The 25,265-nt window shown below is 43.6% G+C and overlaps 1 protein-coding gene across 1 annotated transcript in view; it reads right to left on the bottom strand.

The window, feature by feature from the left end:
• Window positions 1–25,265, bottom strand: part of LOC126470651 (aquaporin AQPAn.G) — a 170,512-nt gene that overhangs the window by 9,992 nt on the left and 135,255 nt on the right. The window contains exon 5 of the mRNA XM_050098632.1: window positions 20,329–20,409. Within this exon, the coding sequence (XP_049954589.1) occupies window positions 20,329–20,409 (81 nt within the window). The remainder of the gene's footprint in view (window positions 1–20,328; window positions 20,410–25,265) is intronic.

Genomic DNA, 25,265 nt, shown 5'->3' on the forward strand with positions numbered 1-25,265 from the left:
AAAACTTCTCTTGCAGTTTTCTCGGAATTGCCAGAGTAGTGCACTTTACTATTTGCACTTTATGTTGTTTTAATGGGCTACTAAAGATCTAGGGCGTTTGAAGTAAATCCATGATCCGAACGTTGTGGCCTCTCTTTGTTAGTGCACAGAGCACTAGCTTGTGGAGCGAGGGTTGGTTCCGCGTACCAGATAGATCGCTTGTCCATTACAGCGACAAGCAGTATGGCTGTTTTCTGTCCGTTTCCCGCAAGCGTCTAGGCAAATACTTTCCAGTTTCCGCGGCACAGTCTAAGAAAAGCACTAACAGATGAAACGCGGAATCACACAGAACAAAAGCTACACGACTCGCTGACAAATGACATAACGGAATTTGACCTCCTCTTTTCGGGAAAATTACCATGTCGGTAAGGAATAGCATTCATTTGCAGATGTAACTGCTAAATACAGGATGAGCGATCGGACCAGAAAACTGGATTAATGCAAGGAAAAAGAGACTGTCAACGCATTGGGATCCTGCTATAACTTCGGGTACTAATGTATCGAGTTCCACACACAATGTTGACAGGAAACGGACAATGTTGAAAATAAAGTTGATCACAATGGCACCGTTAACTCCCAGAGGACTGTAAAAGGAAAATTGAGTCGAGATAAAACAATGCAGGCTTTCACGGCAAGTATTTTTTTGTAGGGGGGTTGTTGGTCTCTGGATGGATAATATACCTACGATCTGAGAATGATACCCATAAAATACCACACGCATTTACAGATTTTTACATACACTGACGGAAAAAATCACAACACAAAGAAAGAGTTGTGTGACGTAAACGAAAGTTGGTAGGCGTGTTTCTACATCTGAAAGATTACGTCTATTCAGATTTCGCGCTAGTCGCATAAGAGTGCGGCCAGCAGTGCCACTATGAGGAAGCAAATCAGGTTTGCTTTAAATACACTCTGTAAATGTCTTGAGCGTTAGTTCTCTTTGACACTCGATGTGAGTGACCTGATGTTAGTTAAGAATTCCTTTCAGGCGACATAGACGCTATCATTAACACCTCATTTAGTTTGAACGAAGTCTTGTAATAGGGCTATGAGAAGCTACATGTTCGCTTTGCGATATTCCAGCAAGACTTGGCAGGAATGTAGCCACTGTACATGGTTGCTGGCAGCGGCGGTCACGGGAATGTACGGTCGCAACAAGAACGGGCTCCGGACGGCCACGTTTCACTACCTAGAGGGATGACCACAATGACCGGCGTATGCCTCTGGCGCATCGTACTGCATCTGCAGCAGCAATTCGAGCAGCAGTTGGGAAAAAAATGGCTCTGAGCACTATGGGACTCAACATCTTAGGTCATAAGTCCCCTAGAACTTAGAACTACTTAAACCTAACTAACCTAAGGACATCACACACACCCATGCCCGAGGCAGGATTCGAACCTGCGACCGTAGCAGTCCCGCGGTTCCAGACTGCAGCGCCAGAACCGCGAGACCACCGCCGCCGGCAGCAGTTGGCACCACAGCGACACAACGAACTGCTGTAAATTGGTTACTTCAAAGACAGCTCCGAGGCAAACGCCCTGTAGCGCCCATTCCATTGACAGCAAACCGCTGCCATTTGCGATTTCAATGGTGTCAAGCGAGAGCTCACTGGAGGGCAGGATGAAGGTCCGTTGTGTTTTCTGATGATAGCTGTTTGTGCCTCGGTTCCAAAATGGTTCAAATGGCCCTAAGCACTATGGGACTTAACATCTGAGGTCATCAGCCCCTAGACTTAGAACTACTTAAACCTAACTAACCTAAGGACATAACACACATCAATACCCGAGGCAGGATTCGAGCCTGCGACCGCAGCTGTCGCCCGGTTCCGGACTGAAGCGCCTAGAATCGCTCGGCCACATCGGCCGGCGCCTCGGTTCCAGTGCAGGCCGTGTGTTAGAAGGAGGCCAGTCGAGGACCTGCAACCAACCTGTATGCGTGCTAGACGCACTGGACCTACATCTGGAGCTATGGTCTCGGGTGCGATTTCGTATTACAGCTGGAGCACTCTCTTGGTTATCACCACTCACCCTGAGTGCAAATTTGTACGTCAGCCTGGTGATTCGACCGGTTGTGCTCCCATTCATGAACAACATTCCATGAGGTATTTTCCAGCAGGATAACGCTCGTCCACATACCGCTGTTGTAACCCAATATGCTCAATAGAGTGTCTACGTGTTGCCTTGGCCTGCTCGATCACCAGATCTGTCTCCAATAGAGCACATATGGATCATTATCGGACGGAAACTCCAACGCCATCCACAACCAGCATTAACCGTCCCTGTATTGACCGACCAAGTGCAACACAAACTGACATCCAGCAGCTGTACAACAAAATTCATACACCTTTTCATGCTTGCATTCACCATCAGGGCGGTTACACCGGTTATTAATGTACCAGCAATGGCTTATATCGCGCCATCCGGTGGCCGAGGTGTTCTAGGCGCTTCAGTCTGGAACCGCGCGACCGCTACGGTCGCGGATTCGAATCCTGCCTCGGGCATGGATGTGTGTGATGTCATTAGGTTCGTTAGGTTTAAGTAGTTCTAAGTTCTAGGGGATTGATGACCTCAGATGTTAAGTCCCATAGTGCTCAGAGCCATTTAGCTTATCTCGCGCATACAATAACCTGTGATCTAGCAATGTTAAGTACTTAAATATGTCACCTAGACAAATGAATTCCCGAGATTTCTTTTCTCTACATTAATAATTTTTTGCAGTTGCAAATTTTTCCTCCAGTGTAGTTGTCTGTACTCAGCAATTTCTTCCGAAAAATGCAATAATTTCGTTAGAACACTCTATTTCCTCCCCGATACGTGGTACACAGAATACATTAAATGTCAGATGCCTCTTCGGCATAATGCGCAGTATCCGCGTGCAGTTCCTATGGCATGAAATTGTGTCGTAATGTAGGTGACTGGTGGAACGAGATAAAGCGATCTCCAGCAGGAAGGGGGCTGCATAGAGACAAAGCAGCGTTGCACGTGCGTGTCGTACTTGACCCAGTAAAACATGTTTGTCGCTCCCTATTCGCTTAGCTCCATTGACATACGAGGACAAGTCAAAACGAAATGTTTTCTCGTTTAGCCGGATGTCAACACTGATGGCAACATTATTCATAACCTCCACGACTTCTTTCGCAATCAAATTCAGTTACATCACGCGGCAACCTAGGAGGACTTAGAGAAATGACACGAAATGTCGAATAGTCCAGTAAGTGTAAATGAAAGTTTTAAGTGCACTGTTCCTCTTTTACGTTGTGAAGTGTGATGGGTGTACCGTCACCTGAAAGTAATGGTGCACTTCCCCCTCTCCGCAACCGAGTTAACTAACGCCGGGCTGTAGAATGGTGCTGGACTCGAAGGTGAGCCGGTTCGAATCCTGATGGTGGATGAAATTTTCACTGTGGAGGAGAGGAGGTGACGATAAGTGTCTTGTCACCACACTCTGCGCCAACATCCTGAATTAAATTCAAAACCTATCCGTAGTCTCTCATGAAGCGAAGACGTGGGACACAGTTGATGGTGATCCGTCCATCGGAAAGCTCGGCGACCTTGCTTTCTCTCTTCACCATCACCACATCATCATCATCATCATCATCATCATCATCATCATCATCATCGACGACAACAACAACAGAAACGCAAACAGAACAGCACGCTATACACGCATCCATTACACTCACCTACACTACACAAATGCACATAAGACAAACCTCTCACATATCCGTAAGGAAAGGGGCCAATGTGAGTGAAGAAATAAATCATTTTCTGGCTATGCTGCTGAATCTATCCCTTGGGGTCAACCATCGAATAATGATATACGACTTTACGTTTAATGGTGCATTAAAACGTAGCCTGGTACAACATGTATGCTGCTGAAGCAGTTAGCGGTAGTACAAGTTCAGTCTACCGCGTCAGTAGTCACTCATTGACCATACCGCTACTGATACTAAGTGGACGGACTGGATGTGGCAGTAATCAAGTCTGTTCCCAGAAATCGTCTCATAAAAGAAGATCGTAATAAAGTTGTTCATTTCGATCGTCACATGAACGACAAAACGAAAAACGTTAAAATATGTGACTGCACAACTGAAATTCAACCAAACTCAGTCATTTGAAGAAAGTCCACTGTACCCGACGGGGTATCTGTGTCATTCAATGTGGATTACGTGAAATAACGTTGCCCTTTATAGGAACAGTTAATAATAGACCACAGGAGCAACGAGTTACTGTAAGCGATTCGAAAAAGGCGCAGGTCATTTACATTTTCAAGCGGGTTCGCCTGGGAGATGCGCATAAATACAGCTCTGTACTGCTGCCGCTAATCTTTTGTAGAATAATGGAACACGGTTTACATTCGGATTTGTAAGGTCGAAAATCTCTTCTGTAGGAATCAATTTATGCTCTGCAAGCTGCGATATAGGGTAACTCAGTTCACTCTGTCCGTTCCACGTATGAGATGCCATAGTACTTAAAGGTACTGGACTCGCACTTAGGAGGAGAAGAGTTAAAATCATCGTCGGATAATCAGTTTGTGCTCAGGCTGTGATGATCTCGTCGTTGACGGCACGTCAAAAATATATTCCTTATAGCATCCTTCACTCTGCCCATGAGTTCAGAGAAAAGAAAATAGGGACTACCAGACTGACCCATTTTTCCTTGGTGTTCGGAGGGCATTTGGTATGGTTACGAACTGTCGTCTAGTTGCGTGCTTACGGAATGTTAGACCACTTTACAGGCTGAGTTGAATACTTCTTAGCAAATAGTACTCAGTACGTTATACTCAACGGGGAGAAATCGTTAAATATGGTGTCCCAGGAGGGATGATCAGTATTCCGGGATATGACAGGAACGATCATTGGAAGCACAAAAGTCTAGTAAACATGGGATCCAAAATTCATACCTTAAGAGCTATGGGCACGTGTTCAGTAGAAGAGATGCTCATATGTCTTAAGGTATGCAGTCCATGTTTAATGAACTCTTTTTTTTCTTTTGGTCCATAGTACCACGTCTCAAATTTCGGAAAGCGAAGAGCTTGCAGTACAACAGATTTGTTTCGGAATATCGCAGATGAAGAAGCGACCCCAGCTCTTAAGGTATGCTTTTTAGAGCCCATGTCTTCTAGACTTTTTTGCTTCCAGTGATCGTTGCTATCATATCCCCGGATACTGACCATTCCTTTGGATTACCCTGTGTATGGCTGTAGCTTTGGGTATACCCATAGCGGGTTTTGTATGTCCGAAACTGTTAGCGATGTATACAATGTGATTGATAACGTTGGCAGTTGCATTCAACAGAAGAATCCTAAGTAAATGTAATTCACCCACGCAGAAGGTAGCTTACGAGACTCTCGTTCGACTGAATTTAGTTTGAGACCCTTAACTTTAATAGTAATCGAGAAGGTATAGCAGATGCAAACAAAAGCTCTTCGTTTCATCCCGGGGTTGGTTCAGACAGCGCGAGAGTGTCACAGAGATATAACTCTAGTGGCATATATTACAAGAGAGGCATTGCACGCAACGGAATGATTTAATGTTGAAATTCTGAGGACGAACGCTACAAGAAGAGACAAGCAACACATCACTTCCTCCTCCTTTATCGCACGAGGTGACAAAACTATAAAGAAAAGAAATTAGAACTTGTACGGAAGCTTAACGATAGGAGGCCCTGAAACACGACATTCACGAGTAATGTAGGTAGAGTAGGGGGATAATAGTGCCACACAACATACCCGCTAAGGTGACTTCCAGAGTATGATTGTCGATGAAGATGTGCTCGAACGTGTTTACACGTTACACTAATAGGACCATTAGTGTTGTAAATAATAGAACAAATCATTTTCTTAGTTGTACACAGACTACTATGTCTACTACAAGTAGGCCTATACCCTGTAAATCAATAACATGCTCCTAGTTTGAAAAAATGGTTCAAACGGCTCTGAGCACTATGGGACTTAACATCTGTGGGCTCTGAGCACTATGGGACTTAACATCTGCGGTATTCAGTCCCCTAGAACTTAGAACTACTTAAACCTAACTAACCTAAGGACATCACACACATCCATGCCCGAGGCAAGATTCGAACCTGCGACCGTAGCGCTCACGCGGTTCCAGACTGGAGCGCCTAGAACCGCACGGCCACACCGGCCGGTTCCTAGTTTGATTTCATCTTCGCATTATGTACGGAAGCCGTGTAATACTTATAAATTCGTCCCCGAAAATTTGTTTTATAATTATATCGATATAATAGGTATCTTTCTTCAATTGAACATATAATTTTACGATGAGGGCATCTACAGCTTGGATGCATAATAGAAATATTTCAAATTTTCTAAAAAAACTATTAAAGTTGCATTATGACCGCTGCTCACAGCGAGATTGAATGCCACCTGATGGCGCTGCGAGCACGTGACGCGGTACGGAAACTATACAGGGTGGACATCAATAAAGCCGACAAACTTCAGGGACAGATTCATGACTGAAGATTGAGGAAAACAGATCCTATGAACATGTGTCCAGAAATTGACAGTGTGCGTGCAACTACAACAAATCGTCCCGGAACACAGCACAGAGCTGCATCGCAATCACGACACAACAAATGTTCAAAGTGGTCTCCAAGGGATGCAGTGCACACGTTCACACGTCGAATTAAGGATTGCCTCACTCTTTCGCAGGTTCCAGCCTCTCCCCAAATAGCGTCACAGGCGTCGTGAAAACGCTGTTGAAGGAACCGGTTCAGCATACACAACGTTTCTCAGATGCCCTTAGAGATAAAAATCCAGGGGTTTTAAGTCCTGTGATGTAGCAGACCATGCTACAGGGCCTCCGCGTCCTGTCCAACGTCCGGGGGAGATGTTGGTGAGGTGTCGGCGAACCGTAATGCGGAAGTAGGGTGGTGCTCCGCCATGCAGGAACCATATAACCTGTCGTATTGCCAAAAGCACATTCTCAAGCATCCCATGCAGAGTATTCTGAGGAAGTCCAGGTACGTTCCTCCGATGAGGCATTATAGAATAATATTCTGACCAATTATTTAGTGGCTAAGAATCCCTGCCTACATACTGATGCTGAACCGATGCTGATGAGACTCCTCGCCATTCGCTGAGGATTGTCTCTAATCCACAGATGACGAGTATGCGGATTGATGATGCCAGTTTTGGTAAAGGTTGCTTCGTCGGTACAGAGGACTGAAGAAAGAGAACCAATAACTGTGATAATGCAAAAACAATCGACAAAATCTTTTCTGTAGAGGGAAATCTGCTGCTGATAATCCTCGCACTCATTGCAGGCTGTCATGCAGGATACACATAATCGTACTTTGCCTTACACCATGTTCGCGGGCCACTTTCCTGGAGCTTGTACGAGGGTTCGTCTGAATATCCTGTGGAACTGGGTCCTCCAAATCTGGTGTACGGACAGTCCGCCGCCCCTCGACGCGTTCGTCTGTTTGAAAGGACACATGATCATACAAACGCCCAAAAAGGATGTGTGATGTATCTGTGCCTGTGATGGTAGTTGTTCTGGTGCGTGCTGTCTCTCGATCGTTTCCATCTCCTTAGCCGTAGACAAAAAACACCATCTCGACCTGTTCTCGACATGAATACTGAACCATTCTGTTGCCTACAGAACGCTGCGTCAATCACGCAGTCTGCTACACACAAGGAGCACACGACACGAAGTCAAAGGAACTTTCATTCGTCAGCGCCATCTATCGTGGCAACGATGCATTTCCGGACACACGTTCAGCGGACCTTCTTTCCTGTATTTCCAGTCAGGGATCCGTCCCTGCAATTTGACGGTATTATTAATGTTCACCCTGTGCAAGAGGGGCGGAGACGAATGGGAAGTCATTCTAGCAGCTATACGGACCGTAAATGGGGAAATCCGCTGACATAAGTGACTAAGACAAAGGTCAGATTGTTATAACCCGGCCCCATGGAACGATCATCACGGAAACGGCGGACGCTGTCGGCTGTGTGCTTCCTACTGCCGTATCTAAGGAAAGTTATTGAAGGACGGTGGAACAACGAGTGGCCAACAAGGAGTTGGGTGTCACGATTCATCAGAGAACGTTGAGGTCGGTTTCTTATCTGCCCTATAAAATGTAATAGACGGCCATCTGCGACAGATCTGACGACAGAGTACAGCAAATGTTTCGGAGCAAATCGTTCAGTATACACTGTTAAAGCTGAGGCTACGCAGCATACGACCACTGCGTGTTTCCTTGTCGACCCAACAATATGATCATTTACTATCTCAATGGACAAGGCATCATCGCGATTGGACAGCTTCAAAATGTAAATGTCGCGTGGCGTTGTTGGCTGGGATATCCCAGATTCATACGCCTAGTTGGAAAAGGGGATTTCTCCTCCACATATATTGGCCCCTTTCCTTGTGGATATGTTAGAGTTATGTCGCATATGTACACTGACGGAAAAAAATACAACACCAAAAAATAATTAATGTAGAGTCATGAAATTTCTGGAATATATTTGTGTAGGTAACGTATTTAAATTATTAACACTGCAAGATCACAGGTTAAATGTTTGTGCGAGATAAGCTGTTGCAAATGTGGAGATTCTGGTATAATAATAATAATCGGTGTAATCCCAAAATGTTGAATGCATTGTGTAGTACAGGTGCCGGAAGTCAGTTTGTGGGATGGAGTTCCACGCCCAATGCACCTCGATTAATACTGCACGGAAAGTTAATGTTGTTTTGGATGACTGTGGAATTCTCGTCCGATGATGCCCCATTTGTGCTCGACTGGAGACAGATCTGGTGATCGAGCAGGCGAACGTAACATGTTGACACTCTGTAAAGCATGTTAAGTTACAACAGGAGTATATGGACGAGCATTATCCTGTTGGAAAACGCCCCCTGGAGTACTGTTCATGAATGCAGCACAACAGGTCGAATCACCTGATTAACGTACAAATTTGCAGTCAGGGTCTCCGTGCGACCGTATATTCCCGCGACCAACGCTGCCAGCAATCACGTGCAGTGGCTACATTACTGCCCAGTCTTCCTGGAACATAGCAGAAGGAACATCCAGCTTTTCGTAGCTCTATTGCGCGACCTCGATCAAACACAGTGAGTTGTCAATAATAGCGTCTTTGTTACCTTAAAGGCATCCTTGGCTAACATCAACTCAACGCGTCCAATCTCGAAGGTAAGTAACGTTCATGATCGTTCCAACGTGTGTTTAGAGCAAACATGATTTGCATCTTCATATGACAGTAGCAGCGACCATCTTTTGTGACTGGCGTGAAATTTGAATAAATATCATCTTTAAGATGTAGGAACACGCCTACCAACACCCCGTTGTGTCTCACATCTCCTTCTTGGCCTTGCGGCTTTTTTTCTGTTCAAATGTTCATCTGTGTGTGAAGTCTTATGGGACTTAACTGCTAAGGTCATCAGTCCCTAAGCTTACGCACTACTTAACCTAAATTATCCTAAGGACAAACACATACACCCATGCCCGCGGGAGGACTCGAACCTCCGCCGGAACCAGCCGCACAGTCCATGACTGCAGCGTCTATGACCGCTCGGCTAATCCCGCACGGCTTTTTTTCTGTCGAAGTATTTGCAGAGTGTAGGTGAGTGTATAGTATGATGTGATGTCTGTCTTGTATTATAGTGATGATAAGATAAGGGACGGGGTGAAATCTGGTGCCAGCTCGTAGCCTTCTCCTTTCCAATAGCACCAAAAGGGCAACCGACCTTAACATCCCCATCACACGGACGGATCACCATGAAAAGTGTCACATACCCTCACTTCATGAGAGATTGCGGAGGTATTTAACGCGGTATATTGGTGAACAAAAATATTACACCACTACCTCTCCTCCCGTCGCCCGTCAGAAACTGATATCGAAAATTTCTTCTACCACCAGGATTCGAACCAGCTTACCTCCGAGTCGAGCCCAACCGCACGGACGTGCATTAGTAACCTTAGTTACGGAGGCGGGATTAAACAGTAATTGAAAGGAAACGTGTCACCTGGTCGATGATCGCACCCGAATACTCTGTCTTACAGGCAACAGGCTGCCCAAGTCAAGCTCCGCTTCATAAACAAAAGCTAGCAGGAGCAGTATTATGATATGGGGGACATTTACCTTGGTTTCAGTAGGATGTGGGGGCAATTAAAGACACCATGGTGGCTGTAGACGGTGTGAACATGACTGCAGAATCACTTGCATCCGTTCATATTCGATGTCTTTTCAGATGGTGAAGGCAACTTGCAGCAGGAGAACTGTCCGTGTCACAAGTCCGGAATCGTGTTTCAATGGTTTAAGGCACATGATAGTGAACTCACGTTAATCACCAGAGTCAACTGATTTGTCCGTGATGAAATATATCTTGGACGCTTTCTAGTTCCAGCTCTGCGAATACAAAGCACCGGTCTGTAATTTACGGGGACTGCGTTTCCTGTGCGTAGGCATCTCGTGCAACATACCTCCGAAAACTTACCAACGGCTTGTGGAATCCACAGCACGCAAAATCGCAGCTGTGTTGCGTGCCAAAGGTGGACCAACATGCTATTAAGCTATTTATTTTAGATCACTGGTGTAAACTACCTGTTTTGTAGACAATTTGCTGTTTCCCAATATCCAACCAATAAACCGCAGCCTTCTATTTGCCAAACCTAATAATGAACACATGTGCTAGTTATAATTCATATCCCCATACGTCGCTACTTTCACGTTTTAGAATTGCGTAACTTGGAATTATCCATTGCATCAAGCTGACAATCTATTACGAACCGAGTGAGTTCTGCTTCAAAGCCCCTCCTCATAGACAACAGCTTCAATTGCGAAAAGTCTGTCATGACAACCTAGGTTAACCACTAAGTGGTTAATGTGCAGCGTAAAAAATATTTGTGATACTGAAGACTTTGACGTTTGCTGCAAATTTAGTAGCAGAACAGCGCAGAACGGAAACATTGTGCGTGGTTTGCACAATTAGTTTGCTTGAGTAGCAGTGGAGACGTTTCCTTTTACAATTCTGAAAGTGCACAGCGCCATCATTCACAGAAGCATAACAGTTGGTTGTATCTAGATGTTTCCTCCTACTCTTTATATCCATTGTGAATGACGAACTGTAACTGTGATTTAAATTAGATGTTTATGAGTATGATTTTTTCATAGATACCGTGGGTCTGGGCAATGTGCACAGGGTGGTCAAAAAATGTCTGAAACGCTTTTTGGGATGTTGCAGGGAAGGTTGTACTGAGACATTAAGAATTAGTTAGCTAATCGGGGCCTCGCGCACCCACATTCAAGCGGCCTGCCAGAACGGTGTTGCCCAAAGAATACTTTGTTTGGTTAGCTGAAACTTGAATTTGCTCGCGCGACGACCTGATTGGCTAGCTTCAGTGCTAAATAACTAGGAAACGGCGCAACGTTTCGAATTTTTTATTCCTCACTACTACCTGCCCTGCAACATCCCTAAAGCGTTTCAAACATTTTCTGACCACCCTGTATATCTTAAAATATGACTATGTTTTCATTCCATTTACATTTCATTAACTTATACCTAAATTTCCGTTATTTCCTCCAGCGCCACAACCCTGGCACATAACTGCAAATGACCCAAAAAATGGTTCAAATGGGTCTACGCACTATGGGACTTAACATCTGAGGTCATCAGTCCCCTAGACTTAGAACTACTTAAACCTAACTAACCTAAGGACATCACATACACCCATGCCTGAGGCAGGATTCGATCCTGCGACCGTAACAGCAGGGCCGTCCCTGTCTGAAGCGCCTAGAACTGCGCTGCTGCTACGGTCGCAGATTCGAATCCTGCCTCAGGCATGAATGTGTGTGGTGTCCTTAGTTAGGTTTAAGTAGTTCTAAGTCTAGAGGACTGATGACCTCAGATGTTAAGTCCCATAGTGCTTAGAGCCATTTGAACCATTTTTTTTGTTTCAAATGACCCAGAATTGCAAATAATGTTCGTGTCACGGCTCCATCTGAGCCTACACTGCCTCTAAACTAGTTAATGGTTGAATAAATCGTAAGAAACTCATATAGAGACTAATTGAATATTATACCTACATAATCCGCCCAGTTTCCTTCTGTTTCTAACGGGGTACTTGGGTACCTCTATCAATCACATCTGGCAAAGAAAAAACGGCTAACGTCATAACTTAAGGTAACTACAATCGGGTATCAGTTTTGCGCATAACTGTCACCGGAAGACACCACATGACATTAAAAAGCTTAACGTCATACGGGTTCAAAACCACGCTCATGAATTCCAATAACAAATCTTTGCAAGTATAGTTTCTTTCGGATATGACAGTAGCCTGATGTGGTTTACAGAGATAAAATGCACTTACCGATCTTGAATAGTATGAAACGACTGATTCCCAGCTTAAAGAATCAAAACCCAGAAGTCCACAGCCAAATAGCTACACGAAAATGTATAAAAGTCAACATATATAAGCAGTTTATATAATTACTATGATTGTTATGGACTTCTTAAAAAATAGGCACTGATAAACAATTAGTTGTACTCTGTTTTTGTAATGTAAGTTCCAAAGATGATTTTGCATATTGTATTTTCTTTGATACATGTTGTCATAAGTAAATCTTTGTTCTTGTACAGTACGAGTATGGAGTACGAGCTATGTATGTGTTACGTTAGCATGGAGATTGAACTTAATTTATTGTGAAGTGAAATAACCATAAATAAATCTATTCCACAACAGAAACTCAACCAGTGTTCATAGCATTTACGAAAATGAAACCGAGCATTTCAGAATCTACCATAGACATGTATTACGAGCCTACAACTTTCGACAACAACGAAGAACAATAACACATGAGTAACATGAAAACTGTTAACTTAAATTCTGCCGTTGCTACCCCTCTCTGGAGTGTGTCACTATCTCAGCGAGTCACGTACTATGAAATTGTGACCAGCCGCCCAAACTTCAACTTGCTTCTGAATTAATGAATCTACTTCATGTTATAGAAGGGTGGTGGCGGTTACAGTGGGAACGCGACCACATCTGACTACCACAAGTGATGACAGTCGAATAGTGGACCAAGTACGTCGCAACTCCTCTTCACCTGCGCCTGCCGACCGGGAACAAATAATGGACTCGCTTTAGCATTATGTGTCACCCCGCACTAAGGGCAGGCTCTCGTTAAACATTTGGGGTGGTGCTTGACTGGGAAGCATGGACTGTTGATGACTGTCATCGCGATGTGTTCAGTGATGAACATAATGTTCATGCAAGTGGTACTTCTCATGTCTAGCACAAGTACTGTAAACCTTCACCAGGTATTAAGTTGGATTTTGGAATGAACGATGGTAGTGGGGATTTCTAGGATTCAGGTGCGTAAGGCTTTTTGCGAAAAAATATGTTTTTGTGTGTTTCTAACATTACATGAATAAACATTCACTTGAAGTGAGCATTTTAGAAAATTAACAAGTGATTCGATATGCTATCACTACGTAGGAGTTCAAGATTCAGATATAGTTTTGAAACTGCGATTGCCTTTTTAGATTACATTTCAAATACTTCAGCTAAAAGTGGGAAGAAAATGTTTTGTTTGTTTTATATTATTCATTATAAATACGCGATACGCCCCTGCTACTTGTCTGACCCACAAAGCACAGACTTTAAAAGGTGTACATTTGTTCAAGGGTCGTTCCCATATGACTGGCCTGGTAAATTTAATGCCATACAAAGGCAATGGCATACCACGAACTGGACCATATCAAGTTAAGTCCTCCCATTCAACTCTAAACCGGTCATGTAGATATCATTCTATGAGACCTTCCACCTAACACTATTTCATCTTGAATGAATTGTAGAAAATGAATTTTATTTCAGACAACGTGCAAAAAGACAAAAGAAATAGGGCCTCATGAGGCTGTATTCATATATGGACTTGAAAATGTGAACTCATTCATTTGACGAGACTAACGCCTGCCACGTAATTTTTAAGGATGGTCGTAGTCTGACAGGTGGAAGATTACTCTTCACGACTAATTCTCAGGGAGTTAATTGCCGAATTTTCCTAAGTTCAACATATTTTCTCTAAAGCATAGAGAACGTCACGAAACAATGAAAAAATTGTATGTAACTTTGGATGAAAATCTCAGCTGGGAAGAAAATAATGTCGCTACACGTAGGTTGATTTCCGCTTGCCTGTATGTCCTCCAGAAGTTTCGATTGTGAAACGTGTTGTTGTTGCTGTTGTTGTTGTCGTTTTTTGTTGTTGTTGTGGTCCTCGTTCCAAAGACTAGTTTGATGCTGTCCTCCACCTAAGTCTATCCTGTGAAAGCTTCTTCATATGTGCGTAACTGCTGCAACCAACATCCGTTTGAAACTGCTTACTGTTTTGAAGCATTAATCTCCCTTTACAGTTATTACGCTCCGTGATTAGACAGTTTCCAAGTTGAAGATTGTGATGTAAGCTTGTGCAATAATTGTTTCTGTGTATTACGTGAGTCACCCCTACAACATCCGTCTCTTTGACCACGTCAGTACATCATACGCCCAGTTAACATCATGGCGCTGAGACAGGTTACCTAACTAGCGTATAGTATGTCTACTTCACATGCTGTTTAGTGCGCATGCACCTCATATCAGAAATGAAGTACCTATTATGTCATCATAATCGCAACACAAGATCTCACTTATCTAGTACTCTAGCTGAGCCCATCGATAAAACAGTTCTTTCTCTGTTGCTGCTGTACGCCTCTGGAACGTGCTGCCTTGCACTCTGCTCACAATACAATGATTTATTGAGTTTAATAAACATCTGAAGCATTCCTTTTGCCAACGTCAAATTTTCCTTAAAAGTTAACATACAGGCTGGTCAGAAACAGCCTGAAAAGCTTGTAGGGGTGTAGCACGATAGATTGTGCTCAAAAATACTTGTTAAGAAAAAAATTCCATATATTTCACCGTTTCCGGGATAATTAGCATTGAAGTTAGCCGATGAGGCCGTTAAAGCCCACCAGATACAATCTGTGTCAGTTGTTCTCATAGTGTTGATGACTGTGCACGAGACTGCGCAGACATTGGCTCGTGTTGGATCCTTACTACTGTCGCATGTCATATGCTTCCATCGCTCTCTTGTTCGGTTTTAGGAAACCAAACGCAGAACACGTTTGCCGACACCGTCTCTGGCGGGGCGCTTGAATTTGCGCACGCAACGGCCTGATCGGCTAACTTCAATGCTAATTACGAGGGTAATCCCAATAGTAAGGTCTCCTATTTTTCTATAGGTATAGAACTCATTTTGTGTGGCAGTAGGTCACACTGTTATGAAGAGTGATTCACGTGCTATGTGTAAACATGCACACGCCTCGTTCAGAATTGAGCTCACGTTGGATGTTACCGCCAAGTGCGAATTGCGCGCAGTTATTCGGTTTTTGAACGCAAAGCGAACTGCGCCGATTGAAATCCATCGCCAATTGACGGAAGTGTATGGTGAGTCGTGCATAGATGTCAAAAATGTTCGTAAGTGGTGTAGAGAGTTTGCAGCTGGTCGGATCGAAATTCACGACGAATAAAGGAGCGAGAGACCGTCAATTTCTGAGGAGACGGTGTTGAAGGTGGAGCAAAGCATGCGCGAAGATCGTCGGATCACCCTGGATGATCTCTAACAGGTGCTGTGGGACCATGAAAAAACTCAAACGGGCAATTCAGAACTGGAGATTAGGAATGATGAGCAAGGGCGTACACATTCTCCATGACAACGCTCGCCCACACATCGCTCGGCAAACCGTTGCTCTCCTGCAACAGTTTCAGTGGAACATAGTCACCCACCTACCCTATAGTCCTGACTTGGCGCCCAGTGACTATCACCTATTCCCTAAGTTAAAAGAACATTTGGCCGGAAAAGCGATTCGGCTCCGATGACGAGGTGAAAGAAGAGGTTCATAACTTTCTGAACAGCATGGTGGCAAGCTGGTATGACATGGGCATACAAAAACTGCCACAGCGTCTACAAAAATGCGTCGACAGAAATGGTGATTATGTCGAAAAATAGCTAAATGTTCAAGCTGTAAACTGATGTAAACCATTGCAGAAATAAACAGGTCTATGTAATTATAAAAAACTAGGAGACCTTACTTTTGGTATTACCCTCGTATCTCGGAAACGATGCAAAGTACCCATTTTTTTCTTAACAGTTATTCATCAGCACAGACTACTCTGCAACACCCTTACAGCTTTTCCGACTGTTTCTGGACACCCTGTATGTGGCCAGTTGTTTCTGTCAGGCAGTAGAGTAATTTTTTTCATTTTCTGTCAGTTACACTCCTCTTCCTCCGCGTTTGTCAGCCATCCACGTTACGTGCTTTATTTGTGTTCTATTAAGTTCCTCTTCTGCCCCCCTCCCACCCTCTTTCCACTTCCATTCCTACCAGTGCTCACGATTTAAACCAACCAGCCTGTAATTTATCTTTGTTCTACTTTTAACGAACGAATATAATCTGTGTTTTTCCCTCTGATGTGACTGCTACTGTTTCCATTATTTATGTCAAATTATTTCCAAGTGTTGGATTCCACGTAAGAAGTAAGACCTTTTTTTACATGTGTGTCGTGATAAATATTATGCAAAACATATAGGATGCCTGGTTGAATGCTGGAGAGAGCCAGATGGCTTTCATTTTGCCAAGATAAAAAAGTGAATAAACAGAAATAAATATATTTGGTCTCTTGTTGAGCGGTGGTACGTGGTGGTTTTCTTTTTCAAAATCTTCGTCTCATCGTACTGTTGACAACTAGTACCTACGAAAAATTCCCCAATAGGAGAGGCAGGTAGACAGCGAAGTCATTCGAGGTGGGTTATGTACTAAGTTGGAAGAATGCTGTAGGCAGCTCTCGAACATCGAGTGGTTAAGCTTTCAGTATATCTGATTTACGGAAACAATGGAAAATCTAAATCAAGATGGAAGGAGTCTTTCTCACAAGCTTTCTTTTCATTAACTATTGCACAAATGTGTCACTTCAGTTAATGGACATGCATTAAATGTGAATGTCTTACTCTAAAAACGGTTAGATATAAAAAACGTTGTCCTTCAAGACTAACTTTTAACGAAATGAAATGATCGTATGGCACGGATGGCTGGGAGTCCCTATCCGGGGTCGTTCGGCCGCCGAGTTGCACGTCTTTTCAGTTGACGCCACATTGGACGACTAGTGTGTCGATGATGATGGAATGATGATGAGAAGAACAAAACATCCAGTCCCCGATGGGAGATAAGCTTCGGCCAAGAATCTAACCCGCGCCAGGTGTAAATCAGCTAGACATGCTGACCACTCAGCTAAGGAGGCAGACACTAAAGTTTAATTATTCTGATGAAACCTACTATTACAATGAAAATTTCGACGAGATATTACGGAATATTTCTAGGCTTTCCATACAGCTTCAGTTTAACAGTTGCAGCACATCGCCGTATGTTTAATCACAATTCATATTATTTACACTTTTATTCTCTCACTCTGCGATATAAGAGAATTAAAACTGGCAACTTTGTGATAGTTCTACTAACGACTGTGAATGAATATTACCAGAATTATGGAAATTTTCAAACTAAGGCCCACATTGTAACTCTGCAACGTATGCTACTTTTAAAGTGGCGACATATTTCACTGCAGGTCTTTAGCCCTCTCTCAGACGTTCCAAGCCTTTATGCTTACGCCTTGAGATACAACCACATGACGCCACGAGAAGATAGTTTCTTTCTCTGTACATTCCCAATGCTGCTGCCAAAGCGGTTTATAGAGAATTGGGAAAACAGCTATTTCTTCAAATGTTTCAGGTCAGCTCTCCCTAGCTGACTAATGTCTCAGATTTATGACAGACGTTTTCTTCACAAACAGATTTCACTTCAGAGATACTCATCTTCGAAAAGCTGCAGATTTATCTTTTCTAATATTATGGTGCTGTAAGCGGAACAGAAATCTATCAGAAGTTGTGTTAAATGCAGTAAGCTGTCTAATATCCCACAGATAACAGCTAGCACCCAGTTAACTCCTCTGTCAGTGAGAGATAAGTCACCAATAAACTGTTGAGATTGCTAGAAGAGGTTTTGTCTAAGCTCTACTTGTAAGTACTTCTCACTGGACGGCATAATAAACAGCCTCTGGTAATCCATCAAGTGGTACTGCAGCCGGCAGGGATTGCAGCCAGCACGTAGTATTTGAATAATGATGACAAAACCAGTGGCTGTATTTGAATCCAACGTCGTTTATTCTTTTTTAAAGATGCCACATGTTGACGAAACTGGTAGCATGTTTTTAAAAAAAATAAACGACGTTAGATTCAAATACAGCCCCTGGTTTTGTCATCATTATTCAAGAACAATAGAAAGTTCTGCTGTTGCACTGACATAATTTTAGCTTCTTTCCATCTTCTTGATTTCATTGCGCAAGGAAATGAGGTACATTTCAGCGTCTCAGCTCAGAAATGACAGTCCATTTTTAGTCTCAACAGCGTAATGGATTCGATTTTAATGTAATTGTAAAGTCACTGTCGAAATACAATTATCCTAACACAAAGTATAGTAAGAGATAACCTAACAGCATCTTCTCTTATAAGACCTTACAAGATAATTGCATTCAATAGGAAAATATTAGGAACGTAATTACAAACTACTTTGAAGGAAAGGAAATAGACTTTGTTACCTTAATTGCTGCATATTTATGCCTAAAAACTAAAATTACGGGTATGTGAAAGCCGAAAATGACTTCCAGCACTGCTGGGAGGCTTCATCTGTGGTAGTGGACAATTACATGCTTATGAATGAATGTTCGATGTCAGTCAACTTAGGCGGCAGCGATGCGCATTTCTTTTGTCTTTGGTTGAGCTATCGACCATTACTGTTGGCTATTCTAAACTAATGAAATCATTCGGTTCAAGAAAAGCGTTCCGTGTTTTTCCTGTAATATACTTGTTCAATTAAACAGTGTGTTTCCCCATCTCTCTCTCTCTCTCTCTCTCTCTCTCTCTCTCTCGCTCTAGGCTTCGGCGCTCCCTACATGTCGTTGTTCTTATAGTTCTTTATACATTCGACTTACCTTTTCACGAAGGAGAATAATATTGACTATACCATTCTTCAGTTCGCTCTGACAAGGTAATCTCCCATTCGCACCCCTTCTGCGTGGTCACGGTGTTGGACTGCAAAGCGGGCGATACGTGTTCAAACCTCCCTCGTGCCGCCATTTTTTTCCAAAAATTATGAACTTCTCATCTGGTCACTGAAGTATCTGTTCTCATGTTGTAGTCTTGGCAATTGTCATACTATACATTCGTTCTCGTAGAATATGAGTCATTTGGTAAGAATCTATTCCCGTCGCAAGTAAATGTGATGAATAGTGAGAGTTGGTCAAATGCTTCATAGACTGAACTACGTTACAACAAAGGAATTCTAGAGTCAAAACTTCCAAACCGAAACGTAAAGGTCATAGCATATGGTATTTGGGTAGAAAAAATAGAATGTACGTACGTCTGGAGGTCCGTTCCTTACGTCTCGCTGTTGCAAACGGACGTTGCACCACGACACAGACACAAATTTGAATACAGCGAACAGATACGTCGATGATGAGACGGCCAGTTCATAATTTTGTGAAAAAAAAGGGCAACAGGAATGTTTAAACATGGTTGGTTCAAATGGCTCTGAGCACTATGGGACTTAACTTCTGAGGTCATCAGTCCCCTAGAACTTAGAACTACTTAAACCTAACTAACCTAAGGACATCACACACATCCATGCCCGAGGCAGGATTCGAACCTGCGACCGTAGCGGTCGCTCGGTTCCAGACTGTATCGCCTAGAACCGCTCGGCCACTTCGGCCGGCGTTTAAACATGGATCTCTCTCTTCACAGCCCAACGTCGTGACCACACAACGACGCCGTGGCTACTCAAATTTGCACGATGTTGCATATCTTGAGTTTGGACCTTTCAATGTTTCTATTTTGCTTCTTTTTTCACAGTTCACTGTACCTTCTTCCTGTCTTCATGCGTGATCTGTGTTCAGTTTTTGACCGACTATCCATTGGGTCATTTTACCAATAAATCTGAAGAGGGGGGGGGGGAGTGCTGAAATAGGGAATTTTCCTTGTGAGTAACCTGTCGCTCTGTCTCTCACTCCAGTAAAACACGGCTCAGTGCTCAGTGTCGTGTATACCCCGGTTCGTCGATCTGTACAATGTTTCATTATCGCTTTTCGTTCTTTTTCTTATTTTCCAAGAGCTTAGTTCTAGGATTAGGAAACAGGAGAAATACTTTTTCCACAAGTGTATACGTACCCAATGTTTGTCCCAGTAGCTGGTGATGACTGCAGGGCCGAACGTCCGCGCAGGGTTCATGCTGGCGCCGGTGTACTGGATCTGCAAACAAAACACACTCATGTCAACACGCCGCTCATGCTTGTCAGGATTGTCACATGTTTATCGCTCTGTTTAGCGTAGCTTCGAGCAGAAACTATGCTCTTTTCTCTTTAACAGACCACCGGGATCTAAATGCAAAACAAGAACCACGGAATTGGTCTTGCAAGCACTAAATTACGTCATTCGCGTTTCCTTAGATCCATCTTCCTGTGGAATTCAGAATGTTGGCTGTTATTCACACACACAAATTTTTGTGTATTTACTATTCCAAAGTATAAAAAATATGAAACAGCTTATAAACAATTTGCGGTATGTAATCATACCGCCAACCACACGTATGATCACATGTGACGCCAGTAACATGTATGCTAATATACACTCCTGGAAATTGAAATAAGAACACCGTGAATTCATTGTCCCAGGAAGGGGAAACTTTATTGACACATTCCTGGGGTCAGATACATCACATGATCACACTGACAGAACCACAGGCACATAGACACAGGCAACAGAGCATGCACAATGTCGGCACTAGTACAGTGTATATCCACCTTTCGCAGCAATGCAGGCTGCTATTCTCCCATGGAGACGATCGTAGAGATGCTGGATTTAGTCCTGTGCAACGGCTTGCCATGCCATTTCCACCTGGCGCCTCAGTTGGACCAGCGTTCGTGCTGGACGTGCAGACCACGTGAGACGACGCTTCATCCAGTCCCAAACATGCTCATTGGGGGACAGATCCGGAGATCTTGCTGGCCAGGGTAGTTGACTTACACCTTCTAGAGCACGTTGGGTGGCACGGGATACATGCGGGCGTGCATTGTCCTGTTGGAACAGCAAGTTACCTTGCCGGTCTAGGAATGGTAGAACGATGGGTTCGATGACGGTTTGGATGTACCGTGCACTATTCAGTGTCCCCTGGACGATCACCAGTGGTGTACAGCCAGTGTAGGAGATCGCTACCCACACCATGATGCCGGGTGTTGGCCCTGTGTGCCTCGGTCGTATGCAGTCCTGATTGTGGCGCTCACCTGCACGGCGCCAAACACGCATACGACCATCATTGGCACCAAGGCAGAAGCGACTCTCATCGCTGAAGACGACACGTCTCCATTCGTCCCTCCATTCACGCCTGTCGCGACACCACTGGAGGCGGGCTGCACGATGTTGGGGCGTGAGCGGAAGACGGCCTAACGGTGTGCGGGACCGTAGCCCAGCTTCATGGAGACGGTTGCGAATGGTCCTCGCCGATACCCCAGGAGCAACAGTGTCCCTAATTTGCTGGGAAGTGGCGGTGCGGTCCCCTACGGCACTGCGTAGGATCCTACGGTCTTGGCGTGCATCCGTGCGTCGCTGCGGTCCGGTCCCAGGTCGACGGGCACGTGCACCTTCCGCCGACCACTGGCGACAACATCGATGTACTGTGGAGACCTCACGCGCCACGTGTTGAGCAATTCGGCGGTACGTCCACCCGGCCTCCCGCATGCCCACTATACGCCCTCTCTCAAAGTCCGTCAACTGCACATACGGTTCACGTCCACGCTGTCGCGGCATGCTACCAGTGTTAAAGACTGCGATGGAGCTCCGTATGCCACGGCAAACTGGCTGACACTGACGGCGGCGGTGCACAAATGCTGCGCAGCTAGCGCCATTCGACGGCCAACACCGCGGTTCCTGGTGTGTCCGCTGTGCCATGCGTGTGATCATTGCTTGTACAGCCCTCTCGCAGTGTCCGGAGCAAGTATGGTGGGTCTGACACACCGGTGTCAATGTGTTCTTTTTTCCATTTCCAGAAGTGTACCTATTGTTCAGATGCAAAGTATTGTAGCCGAGAACTTGAGTACCTTTTCGAAGAGATCTAAGATCTAAGAAGAAGGTGGAAGAAATGCTGGCTGTATTAAAAATTGTTTTACCTTTTAATTATTTTAAATTCTGGGATGATTTTTATTCACAACAAGAAGGCTTAGCCATGTACTCTCCACTCGCCTATTGCTTGGCAAGTATTTTTATGACCAACTTTGAGCAAGAATTAATGACAAAATTCCCTCAAGATGCTACAAAATTAATCTAATGGAATAGATAAGTTAATGATGTTTTTGTATTCTATTAAGATAATAACGTTTTAAGTGACCAGTTTCTTCGGGATCTAAACAGTTTGAACCAAAGGATACAGTTCACTGGACAGTGCACTGAGAATGACACTTTACCGTTTTTGAACCTTCAAGTTACCGTAAAAAATGCGAATATGGGCTTCGATATTTACCGAAAGCCAACCACGACAGATCTTGTTATGCACAGGCAGACATGTCACCCAATGAAATATAAGTCAGCAGCGTACCGAGCCATGTTAAATGGTATGCATTAAGTGCTTCTTGCAAGAGAAGCTCAAGTGGCTGAATATGAGGTTATACAGTATATAGCGTACAAAATGGTTACGATCCAGAATTTGTTAACGTAAGTATATTGAAAAAGAAAAATCTTCCTTTCCATAGCGGATTAGAGGCAGCTTTTATAACGCTTAGACCAGCCGAGCAAAGTAAGCCTATATTTTTTGTAGAATATCATATCTGGATGCAATATCCGAAAAAACTGGCAGACGTATGAAATCCAAAAACATTATTCCAGTGCATTTTACATTTTTAGATGTAGGCAGAAAACTCAGACACAGGGAAAAAGCTTTGATGAGTAAATATAATGGAGTGGGTGTATACTGCACTACATGCAATCATTGTCCTAAGAAATATATAGGACAAACCGGTAGGTCATTTCGGCGAAGATTTCAGGAACACCTTAACTTAAATAACCCGCGATTTGCTTAACAGCGCACTTACGCACTGAGGGCCACAGCATCACAAGCCCTTCATAAAATTTAAAAATACTTCAGGAAAAAGAAAAAAGCCGTATTTTGAATATATCAGAGAATGTGGAAACTTTTAGCCATAAAAAGAAACGCACAATTCACGTGGAATAACCAACTGGAATTAAAACAGCGTAGCACTCTGGCTAATTTCGATAGTTTCTATGATTACGTATTAGCATGTAATAAAATTCCGCATTATGCTCGCTTGTAGAAGTAGCGACCCAGCGTTCCTATTCATCAGTATATGACGTCACACTGTCCACATGGATAGCTTGCGTTCCGCCAGCCAGCTAGTCTCTCTTTGTCGTTCGTGCGGGTCGTTTTTGCCTGTCCTGCGCTGACGTGCCCTGCTGTCATACTGGTAAGACACTGTCACCTGATATTTTCCACATGGAAATTTCCATGTGCCGCGACTAATCATGTTATCACTGACAATTCTTTATCGCCAGTCTGGCCTCGTTAAAAAAAAAAAAAAAAGAAAAAAAAATTAGCGTCCGCTCATAAAATATTTTCTTTTTTCTTTTCATATGCAGGCAAATTTTAAAGAATGGAACATGTCTGCTTTATCTTTCGCTCGCCATAGTATCGACGATATTCTCTGAATAGTAAATTCTGACTACGAGCAATGAGTATGCCTGTGATGTTTTAACGTTGTGAGTATATTTTAGACATCCCTTTATTAATTTTAATACGCGCAAGATGTGGTAACACTGTACTTTGCTTTTTACCGTGTAGGTTCACCTGATGATGCGACTTGAAGCCGCGGAACCGGTCGTGTTTTAATAAACACTTTTACCAGCTGTAATCGGAGTTCTTACTGACACTCAACAGCTGCGGTTGCCGGAATATAAAATGGTTTGGGATTACTCCAAAGGCTTAATATGCTGCGAAGAACGACACAGAAGGACCTAAATTTTGGTATATGTAATAGACATTCAGCTGTCTCAATATACTGTATATATCAAAGATGCTGCATCTGCGTTACATTCTTTTAACTATGGCTTTATGCTGATTAAATACAGCTGTATATAAATACCAGCCCTATGAGCTTGTGTCATATCAAGCTTGAAAGGTGTGTATGCAGAGTTTCAGGATTTCCAAAATCTGGGCCTCGCAGTAAACTCAAGAAAGTAACAGATGATCATTATATCTCACCCAAATATTATCGGTGAACTCTCATGAAGCAGTTTCTCTAAGACTCCTTGCAGTTACTATAAAACAGTACAAGAGCTCTGCCTAATACAGGATGAGAAGAAAAAATTCGTCAGAATGACTGTTGCAGCGCAACACTTGCTTAAATGAGATTTAAACAATCGAGGAAGTATTCCCACCCCAAGTAGACCAAAAAATATAGCCAAGTCATTAGCCCTGCTGAATTTCTACTACTGTGATGCGATTCAACGCAGCATAAACACTCAAAAGTCCGGTCGGCTGTAGATTCGGTTGTTTAATCATTCAAGTCCTTGTTGTCAGAATTGATATGACCAAATGAGCGAAGCGTTATTAACACAGTATCAGTTGATCCTCTGTTTGCTACCCACTGGACTCAACAATTCCACTCTTCGCATTACAAATATATTTTATTGCTCCAATGCTGTAAGTTATGATCTGACACGTCCAACATCTTATGTATACATTGATGAGACAGAGCAATCTGGCCACCTGTTTAAGAGCATGCTGGTCCACTTTTAGAGCACAATACAGTAGCGATTCTGCGTTACGTGGATTCGAAACGCCCTTGGTAGGTTTACGGAGGTATGGAGCACCAGATGTTTACGAACAGACCACGCAGTCCCCATTAATTTTTTATTTTTCTTTTCGCCAACGTTCAGTGACGTTCTTCTGCCACGTTCCTGGGGTTAATGCGAGAGTCCGAGTCCACCCGTCTGCTGTGACCCGTGACGTAACTGTCTTGTGTTGTGTAGAGTCATTGAGACGCAGCGTGTTAGAAATAGATTGTGTTTTCAAAGAGCGTGTTGTAGTAAGCGGTGGCGCA

Source organism: Schistocerca serialis, chromosome 3 (genome assembly GCF_023864345.2).
Source record: "Schistocerca serialis cubense isolate TAMUIC-IGC-003099 chromosome 3, iqSchSeri2.2, whole genome shotgun sequence".
In the NCBI taxonomy this organism is placed as follows: Eukaryota; Metazoa; Arthropoda; class Insecta; order Orthoptera; family Acrididae; genus Schistocerca; species Schistocerca serialis.